The sequence below is a fragment of the Monopterus albus genome, unplaced genomic scaffold, assembly GCF_001952655.1.
Source record: "Monopterus albus unplaced genomic scaffold, M_albus_1.0 scaffold119.1, whole genome shotgun sequence".
Taxonomy (NCBI): domain Eukaryota; kingdom Metazoa; phylum Chordata; class Actinopteri; order Synbranchiformes; family Synbranchidae; genus Monopterus; species Monopterus albus.
Genome location: NW_018127999.1, coordinates 34862 through 45473, shown reverse-complemented (window position 1 = coordinate 45473; position 10612 = coordinate 34862). Strand labels below are relative to the sequence as shown.

The 10612-nt window shown below is 40.2% G+C and overlaps 1 protein-coding gene and 1 long non-coding RNA gene across 2 annotated transcripts; one reads left to right on the top strand and one right to left on the bottom strand.

Moving 5' to 3' along the window:
- Positions 1 to 174: 174 nt before the first annotated feature.
- LOC109966818 (uncharacterized) lies at positions 175 to 1449 on the top strand. The gene is made up of 5 exons (XR_002275832.1): positions 175 to 285; positions 413 to 511; positions 695 to 780; positions 979 to 1099; positions 1292 to 1449. It is a non-coding gene; the product is annotated as an uncharacterized LOC109966818 (long non-coding RNA).
- A 1708-nt stretch (positions 1450 to 3157) lies between these two features.
- LOC109966817 (solute carrier family 22 member 5-like) lies at positions 3158 to 9757 on the bottom strand. The gene is given in 11 exon segments (XM_020611982.1): positions 3158 to 3448; positions 3665 to 3800; positions 3935 to 4117; positions 4227 to 4365; positions 4367 to 4442; positions 4610 to 4704; positions 5217 to 5343; positions 5459 to 5630; positions 5739 to 5893; positions 7645 to 7748; positions 7850 to 9757. Coding segments are annotated over 11 exon segments (1683 nt in total). The 5' UTR covers positions 8240 to 9757; the 3' UTR covers positions 3158 to 3342.
- Between the last annotated feature and the right edge of the window lie 855 nt (positions 9758 to 10612).

The window sequence follows — 10612 nt, the reverse complement described above, 5'->3', positions numbered from 1 at the left end:
TTTTTTTGTTCCCTTCTGTACTAATAGTGGGTAATGGATTGGCTGACGTCACAGTCACTGTTCCAATAGCTGCATCCTCTTCACCTTGTTGTTTTGCAAAACAAATCCGCATGTTTCCTTCAACGAAGGACAGATGACGAGCAATGAATCGATCCACACGAATAGGTACATTTTCATGCTTGAAAAGTCCATGTTTGATGTTTTTGAACTCTGCTTCAACTGCAGCTGAACTTGAAGTGACATTGGTGCTTTGGAAGAGAGGGACCATTATCCCTGTCCAGAGTGGTAAGTAACGTACAAGTCTTATTATATGGGGAATGATCTCAGGGAGGTAGTGCATATTATCTCTATCCCCATCAGCCATGGCAAGTGACCTGCTCTCATCACAAATTTCTGTAACCCACTGCTGTAGGTCAGTGTGTATTTCATCACAGAGATTCACTTGTTCCAGTTTCTCTTCCTCTACCTCCTCTGGAATGAAGACTGATTCTTCTGCAATTTGAGCTTTCAGGTAGTTCTTGCACCTTTCTGATGTGAGAGGTGCTCCGGAACTGTCATTGCCTTCTGCCTCGCTCAGTGCCACAATAGTGATAGCACGTATTAGCTCTTTAGCATGGTTCAGAGACTGTGATTTAAGCAGCTGTACTATTGACCTCACGAAAAAATCTTTAATGCGATGTGTTTTGTTTTTCAGGCAGTCCCACTGGCAGATCATTTTGATGCAGTGTGCTACATCAACCCTGACAAAACAAGAGGGCAGTTTTGCAGACCGTTTCCCAAGTAAGACACCAAAGCACTCATTGATATAAGACTTCAGGTTAGGGTGAGGAGTAAAAGCCTTGACCAAAGCCCCAAGCAAGGCCAGAGAAAAATCACTGACAACTTCTTTTGGAAGTGGTGCTCCTGCACGAATCCATTCTGTCAGCCAGTGTGTGATTGCATTAGTATCATGTCTCTCTGACAACATCTGTACCACAGGGACACTTGAGCTATTATGCCCTGTCAGAACGCCCTGATACAGGAAGATGTGCCCAGATGAGCCATTTGGTCTCACCAGTTTCCTGACTACGGAGCCTGTTGCATCAAAACACACTGTGTGGTGAGATTTCTTTGATAATGTTTTATACACATGCATTTGGATTTGACTCCAGTAGTGACAGAAAAACTTGTCCAGGCCAATGTCTCTAATGCTACCACTGTGAGGTGCACTATATTTTAACAGCTGCAGTGACAAAATTGGATCTTTGTCAGCTAATTCCAAGTTGTTCCTCTGTTGCTTTGCTTTTCGCAGGGTGGCCAAATTGGGTAGATGGCTTGGCTCAGGATCTCCAAAGTCCATCAGCTTTGTTGCCTGTGATGCCCGCCATACATGGGCTTCCTTTCTGCCCTCACACAGTTCTTCGGCTACTTGCAAACGTAGCTGACCAGACAATAAACGCTTGGACCTTCCAGTGTGCTTGGAGTCATCACTGTTACTAATGTGGCATTTGAACACCATTGGGTTGTTCATTGCAGGCTCTCTCTTGCATGTCATACTAAGATGTCCATGACACTCCTTACAATAGCCTCTGATAACAATGTAATTACTCGTGGCTGATGGATACACCTTGGCTCTTTTAAATACAAATGTACATGTACTTTTAATTGCCTTCCAAATCTGGTCATTCACAATATGAGTCCAGGTGCCAGGTTTCAAAACTGTGTAATCTCTCTTTTGAGTTGGAGAGTACTTGTCTTTATATTCAATGTTTTCTGGAACAAATTCCTTCCATTTCTCAAATGGAATTTCAAGCTGGAAAGCATCAGAAGCCTTTAGTCCAGGAGAAAGGGAACCTGTCTCAGAATCTGTCTCATCATTGGTTTCAGGATCACTGAACCCTAACACTGACCAGACATTGTGTCTGTTTAATTTAACAAAAGTGTACAGGGCCTTTGCAGAGATCTTATTTTCCAGGTGCTCACTCAGCTCTGTCCATACACTGGCATTAGGAGTGGCTATGTTGCCATTTTTTAATATGGCCTCTTTTGATGAGCAGAGAACTTCCAAAATAGCATCCTTGTCTACTGCTGCTTTTTTGGGCATCTTGTTTTAAAGAAGATAATATATAATTAGTATTAATGACTGTATTTTTAACCAGTTATTACATGTAATTCTGTATTTGATGTAAATCGCTTTCAGACAAAGGTGAAGTGTGCACCTAAAATTGCACACAATATCCTATACAATGAATGACATGGTGAATGAAAGATTTAGTTCAATGCAGTACTAATTCTCTATATTGTATTAGCTTAGTGTTAACACATTCCACTTACTTTGCACAGATTTTTGATGTAGCAGCACTGAGAAACACCATGTGGAAAAAGTACGTTTCCCTATTTCTTCTACAGGTGTATCTTAAGCTGACTTACCCATCTGGGCGCCCCCTATTGGTAACATTAAGTGCATCTCCTTGTAAAAAAATAAACCAGGAAAACACTATTGTTTATTTATTTATTTTTTAAATTTCATTACAATGTCAAGTCGCATTGGTGGAAAAGATTATAAAATACTACAGTGTTTTGGACCTGTTGTGTGAAAATATGCTGCCAGAATATGAAAATGTATTTTATGAGTCAAAGAATGAAAGCTGTAATATCTCAAATACCGTAACAGCACAAACGAAAGTTTTTGCAGCACAAACCAGCACAAACGAAGCACAAACGGAAGACACCATTTTGGCCTTAATTTGCGTTGGGTGGGGGGCCTTTAGAAGTGCATTCATTTATGTACTTCCACCAGTTTAAATTAGACATAGTATGTACTGTGTATAATTGTTGAACAAGATATAACATCTTACCTTTAGACAAAGCCACATTAGCTGTTTCCATCAGTTTCCATTCTTAATGCTAAACTAAGCTAAGTAGCTACTGGCAGTAGCAGCAGCAGCAGTAGTAGTAGTAGTAGTAGTAGTAGTAGTGGTAGTGGTAGCCATAATGAAGAGCTACACGTAACACCTCATGTGAAAGGAGCAAGGCCAAACCATTTCAATGGCAGTGACAACAACAAGAAACAGAACCATATTAATCAGGATTTGGTATTTGTTGTTGACAAAAACAACTCCAGATTAGGAGAATTCACATTTTATTTATGTTTCATGTGACAATTAGAGACCAATCAGATATACATGTAATTCAATTTTATACAAAAACTAAATTTATTTTTTTTGCAACATTTCTATAAAATGTTCTTGAATTAACAATCATCAACTGAGTAAAAAAATCAGAGATGGAGTTTGTGATTTTATATTTAGATTCAAAATTGTTACTTTAATTTAAAAAAATTAAGCAAGGCTGCCCAGGACGCTACAGAGCAATAGCCTGCACATCAGATTTGGCCCCAGGTTGTAAGGACGGGCTATCCCTTGCTCCATTTTTGAAACATTTCTTCTTTTGATGTCTACAGCAAAACCTGTCAATGAAAGAAACTGATGTTAAAATGGAAGATGAGCAACACAGAATGCACTGAAGCACAGATGGCAGCGGACATGTTTCTATTTTCTGCTAGTCTTCATTTCCTCCATTGTGTTGTAAGTTATTGCACATTAATTTTTCTATTTGTTTGGAGACAGCCAACAATAAAGTCTATAATGCCATCTTTTTACTATGAAGTCAGAAGCACACGTACCCCTGATATTGTTGCATCTGCTCCACTGTTTCGGGGAGATCTTTGCTGAGGGTCTCGGGAAGGAAAACGTTAACTACAGAGGAGGCAACTGTGAGACTTCCCATTACAATATAAGGCAGACCCTTATAATAAGTACCTGTAGATAAAAAATAAGCAATTAATTAATGGACAGATAAACACTGACATAGATAAACATTTGCTATATTTGTTCTTTTTAGTGCAGTGAATAGAGAGCATCTTTGTGAGATACTGTGTTCAAAATCTCTATACCTAAATAAATGACATAAGGAGCTGTGATACTGCCAATGCGTGCAGCAGAAGAGCATAGTCCCATGCCGACATTCCTGAGTACAGTGGGGTAAATCTCAGCAGTGTAGATGTAGACGGTGCTGAAGGCCATGGTGAAGCCAAACTTCCCAGTCATCTCCAGAGCCAGAGCGACATACTGAAGGGCTAGGAAGGAAGGAGACAGAGAGGATACTCAGCACTAAACATGGTGGATCAGTCAGTGAGTGTTTAGAGTGTCATCCTGTCAGTTTACATATTAAAAAAGCAGCCTTACTATCAGGAATGAACTGGATGAGCAGAAGAACCCCTCCTCCAGTGGCAAGGAGCGATGACAGAAGCGCTCTCCTCGGACATTTCTTTAGCAGCCAAGTAGAAACGACATAGGCAGGGACCTCTGTGGTAGCCGAATAAAAAACAGTTCATGAAGGGGTTTCCACTCAGATTAGAGGTATTCAGGGATAAACCAAAATACCCAATATTTATTGCCATCCTGTAACAAGAAAAATATTGTTTGTATTATAGTAAATGTACATTCTTCTACTAGTTTCTTGCTGATGTGTTACCGTTTTTCTAATATATTACACACAAATAAATCTTCACTGAATAACAAAGAGACATGCTAATTGTAAATAATGGCCATTAGTTGATGTCACTCACCACAGAACGAGACACATCAGGGTGACACATCTCATGTTCTTAGATTTGAGAACATCAAGTATGGTGTATTTCTTGCTCAGAGACGTTGCCTGTTGCTAAAACCAATGCAAACAAGAGAATTGATGTGGGTAAGTTTCCTAGACTTGCACATACAGTAGGATGTCTCAAACACACTAGGACCAGATGTAAAACTAAAGCAGAAAACTAAAATGTGTCTGAGCAGCTGCTGCAGACACATTTTAGCATAACAGCTATAATAGTATATGTTTTAAGTTTCTGTTCAAGAGCTGCATGTGAAGTCATTGTATTTAGTGCTTCCAAAAGGATGAAACGGACTCATTCATCCATCTATTATTTATACCGCTTATCCTGAACAAGGTTGCAAAGGGGCTGGAGTCAGTCCCAGCTGACACTGAGCGAGAGGCGGGGTCCACCCTGGACAGGTCGCCAGTCTATCACAGGGCTGACACTTAGAGACAGACAACCACACACACTCACGCTCACGCTCACTCCTACGGGCAACTTAAGCTACACATCTTTGGACTGTGAGAGGAAGCCGGTTCACAAATGTACAGTGTTATTATTAATAACAATATGTGAGCCTCACCTCAGTTTCTTTAAAAATTACTGGTGGTGCTTCAACTTTATTTTTCCTTGCAGCATCTCTGACCGTGGCCTCGGCCTCCTCCACTCTCCCCTGAGTAATCAGCCACCGAGGAGACTCTGGGATGAACCTGCTTAATCAATTTAGGTTTGTCGACAATGTTTTTGTCTGCTGGTAAATCATGGATTTTGACTACTGGCACAAAATATAAGTTTAGAAATCAGAAATAGTTATAGATAACATACCACCACAGCGGGATGTAGACCACAGAAGTCATGGAGAGAACAGCAAGCAGAGTCCTCCATTCTCTGATGCCATATGCAATCCAGGGTAATGTCATATATCCAATGCAATAGAAAAGGAAGGCCCCAAGGGTTGTGAAGAGCACTCGCATTGTTTTACTCAGTACCTCCGTTCCTGTCCAAGACAAAATGGCCAGTGACAAGTGTGATACTAACAAAAGACAACCCAGCAGATAGTACAGTATAAGCCGGGCTGAAAGTAGTCAAAGTATTTCAGTCATACCTAGCACAAAAGCAGAAATATAGATGGATATCTGGGAGGCTCCAACAAAGAGGAACATGATACAGAACATCCTCCATGAATGAGAGAAGGACTGGAGCAGGACTGAGATACACTGGGCCCCGAGAGAGATGAAAATAACCTTCTTCCTCCCACACCTGAATGGAAATAAATATAGACCATTGACGGTGATTCACACACTGCATTGAGAAAATATTATGACAGTGACATGTTTGTACTCATTCTGTCCCTATAATTGGAAGCCAATACACCTGAGTGATCATAAACACCCACCAAACAATGCTCTTGACAGGCCACCAGACAAACAGCAACACTCCTCTGCAGGCCTGGCTGAGTATCAGCAGGGAGGATACCACATGTCTGCTAGTGGCTAGTAGTAGACTGGTGCCAGGCACTAATAAACTGACTTATTAAGTATACTTACTAAGTATATTTACTTATACTTACTTTACTTTTTGCTATGCTCCAGACAAGTTCAATAGAAGTTTGACTTGGCATTGGCAGAAGACTTTGCAGATAGTAAAGACCATGGACACAAAATGATAAGTTCATCATATAAAGGCCAGTAAAACCAATCTCCCTTTGCTAAACATAAACCCATACCTGTAAACTCAGTTACTTCCACTGTCTTCTACCATGCTGTTTGAATCGTCCTCTGTGCAATTTAGATTTTTTGAAACGTTATGTGTAAAAGTACCAGCGATGCTGTCCCCCAACAAAAACAAGTTGCACATACTGTTTCCTTGTATACTGCCATCACAAGACACTGTGTCCCTCACCTCTGCCCCATTTTGTCTCAGATGGCCTTAGAACTCCACAACCCTAAACATTACAGGCAGGGTCGTTGCTTGACCTGAAAGAGGCAGTGTTAGGAGACTAGTTAAACATGAGGGCAGTTGTACACTTCCCTGAGTGAGGAAGCATTAACAGACTCTCCTGAACTTTGCCCCTCACCCCCTATATCTCAACCACTGGGTGCACAGTTTTCACAGCTGCACATGAGCTAAACACTTAAATACACAAGTGCTGCACACTGCTGTGTCCTCAGCCCCAGGCTTTTCTACAATCAAAGCTACACAACACTAAAGTCTGTCAGAGCTGAACATTCACTTAATCTAACAGCAAATGCTCTACACACACGCCCAGTACCCTGCCGCAACTACCCCTGTCAGGGTCAACAATTCTACACTACACACTTAATGTTTTACTTCTAACAACTGCTGATCAAGCTCATTTACATCTGGTTTCCATCAACAGACAAGGCTGAAAAGCAAAATGTTGTAACTAGTAGTTAAGCATTAGGAGTATCTAACATCAAACAAGTAGCTCTTACATCAATAGTACCAGAAAGGACATGATTTTGACATGACTCAAGCTTTTATTGATCATTTTAGGAGACTCTGTCACGTCCTGTCTCTGACTACACATTTCAGCACCGTCCACCATTATTAACTCATTTGGTTTCAGGTTGTAAAGCCTGTCTTGGTAAAATGATCCTGCCTGAATGCCTTTCTGTCATCCCAGACAGCTCCCTGAAGACAACATAATTTTGATATGTGTGTACTCATCATTGTAAGTCTGGAAATGAAATCACTGTTGGAAACGTCTTCTGTCTTCATCCAAGACAACTTCAACAGTAGATGGAGCTGTTTTCATAATGGCAGCTAATCAGGTTTAAGTCTTTAGCAAGAGTGTAATCCCTACATAGTGAACCACAATCTACTTATTAGTCATGAATTTTCTATTTTTATGAACACTTTCAAAACATTACTTCAACTTTCACTAATGCAAAACCCCTTAGATAAAATACTACACTTATGTAAATGAGTTTTACACAGTCCATCTACATAAGTTTCACACTGCAGTGAAATAGGACAGAGTGAAAAACCTGTCAGATAGCTGTCCTGAGATCAGAGATCCAATGAGGTATCCCACAAAAAGAGTCGAGGATGCAAAGGGAACTTTCCACTGGTTGTCACAAACAAGGTCCCACTGGGAAAAGATGTGAATCACATATTATATAAACAAAAGAAAAGAAAGCCGAAATGTTCTCATAACTAAACATTTATAGAGAAATCACAATTATCACTGACCTCTGTGACTATGTTGGATTGGTAGAGTTCCTTGCTGTAGCTCCAGCCATCCACACATCCCTCCTGCTCCAGGTTAGTGAGGTTGACATCCTTTCCAGGAATAAATCCCTCGGTGGAGAGATTTCTAACCACATCCAGCCTATATCTGCTACACTGGCTCAGCACCTCTTCACCATCAACTATCGTAAAGGGAATGATGGCATTCCTCCACTGCTCAGTTAGATTAACATCTGGAATTAAACAGTGGTGTTTTGGTGCTGCTCCGACAAAGACCATGTAAAGTCCATTGAATCCAGTTGAGACAAAAACTGTGTTTAGGAGGAAGAACGTGGTCCAGAAATAAGGCCCAGTCTGTCCAAGGAATGCAATGTCTTCATCATAGTCTCCCATTCTCTATATAAAAAGAAACGGCTCCCTGCTCCTGAGGGAGAAAAAAGTCCCTCTGAAATTCTTCAGAGTACGTGACGTGGTATCCCTTTTAAAGACTCGAGCTTAGTACCAGAGTGCTGAGCTGTCTGTGGGGTAGAGTACTGTAAGCTGGTCCGCTGGTGGGATGGAGTCACAGCTGAAAAAGTTCACAGTCCTGAGAAAATATTAAACCTCCTTTCTTGTTTATCTCAGTGGCATTATCTCTCCCAGTTCATTAGTACACAGGAAACCAATTTCTTTGAGATTAGTGAATGTGAAGTCACTGATGATTCGATTCACTGAAGCTTTAGAGTGGTCGAGCTACTGTATCTACCCAGCCCCCGCACCACTGTGGCCAAAGTGGTATTTTCTCTAAACAACATTCCACACTTTAAATTACCCCAAAGAAGTGCACGTGCCTGTACTCTAAATGTTGCTAAGTAGCATTAGACTCCCACTAGACTATTTTTTTAGTCACACTAAAGAGGCAAGCATCAACTGTAGCAATCCAGCACACACTGCAGGCTGGAAATTGTACTTAATGTTTATTTAACTATATGTACAGTAAACTGCTAAAATACCCCAACTACATAGAAGGAAACATATGCTTGCATACTGATATTCACATGTTCATTTACTGAATTTACTGTAGAACTCTGTCTGTGCTACACAAGTAGTGCATGCAATCATTCCTCCTCAGGCCACAGTGTGATACTGGGCGGTGTAGCACAAAAACCCCGGCCCTGCATGTAATCCATTCACTTCCCCACCTGAACAAATAACTAAGCACATGCCTCCGTAGCTGCAATCAAGGTGAGGTGTTTACAATGCATTTAAAGTCTGCACAGTCATAGTTTAGTTCTCTTTTCTCAACATACTGCAACTATTGTGAGAAGCTTTAACTATGAGGTTTTACAACATTAAAGGGCATTATTTCTGTCACAGTTTTTAGGTCTTCTTTATAACCTGAGGATAAGGGGAAAGTGATCTTTTTCTGGCACCTACACTGAGAAAGGATTGATGTATTTCACAATAAGAGAAGTTGTCATGAATTTGAGAGGTAGAAAGCTGCTGGACAGGCCAGTGTCAAGTGTCTGCTCTTCTGGGAAAGAAGACAAGAAGACATGAGATTTTTATGGCGCTGTAACAAAGAAAACTACAGTGTTTTTCTGACCTTAGATCAAAAATACTTTGCAGAGATAAAAGGGTCCAGAGGTCATTGCACTCTGGCCGATAGGAAGTACAAAGTAGGGAATGTGCAGATCCTGAAGTAACTAGGTGAGAGAGAGGCTATGACTCCTGCAGCGACTTCGCTCTTTAAAATTAAAGACTTTTCAAACACACAAATTTGTTGACGCTCGATCTTTTGCAGTTGTCTGAATAAAAGATTTTTCATCGAACAATTACAAATTCTTTCAATGGTTTTTCTTACCATGTAACGACTTCACTACTGTAGTAACATGTTGTGAAAAAGTTAAAGTTGATCTTCTGTCCATAGCCTGTCAGGCTATTAATCTATAGTTTGGTTTATAAAATGCCAGAAAATAGTGAAGAGCAACTGTTTACTTGATTTATTTTGGATTTATTGACAAACACAGTAGATTATATTGTAACGGAACTGGAACGGTTTGATAATAGTTTTAATTTCATGTTGTGATAATGTAACCACGATGTTCTATTATTAAAATGACTGAAAAGATTTGTAATTTTCTCACAACCAAAGAGGTAATTTATTCAGGGTCCGGTAGCAGTTTACTACCAATATCCAGGAAAATATATATTATATTACTGGACTGAATATCTCATATGGTTCTCCTCTGTACAGGTCAGCAGACAACAAACAAAATTTTCTTTTTCACATTCTTCTCCACTATCAAACATCTGGTAAAGAAACCATATCAAAATACAACACAACTGTTCACCATATGAAAAAACATTTTTTCCCACACTTGATAAACAATACAAATCTGTAATACGTCACTTGAACAGAAATGAATATATAAAACTTTGGAACCAAAGGTGACTAGCTTACCAATCTAGTACATAAACACTGGCTTACTGGATAGGTGTTGAAAAGTCTTGTTCTCCAATGAAATAAACTTCAGGTCCGGGTCGGTATACAAATCCAAAACAATGTTTTATTCTGAATGCTGAGGATGAGTCCCCAGCAGTATTGCAATTGTCTCTAGTTTTGGCCGGCAAAAAAAAAAAAAAAAAAAAAATTGTTGAAGAAAACTCAAGTAATCCAAAGTCGGGTCCGAAACCAATCTTTTCCACTCCAGTAACAGTACACGAAGGGCAGGAACTCCCTGGTACCAATGACTCTCCTTCCACTCAGCTTCAGAAAATATGTAC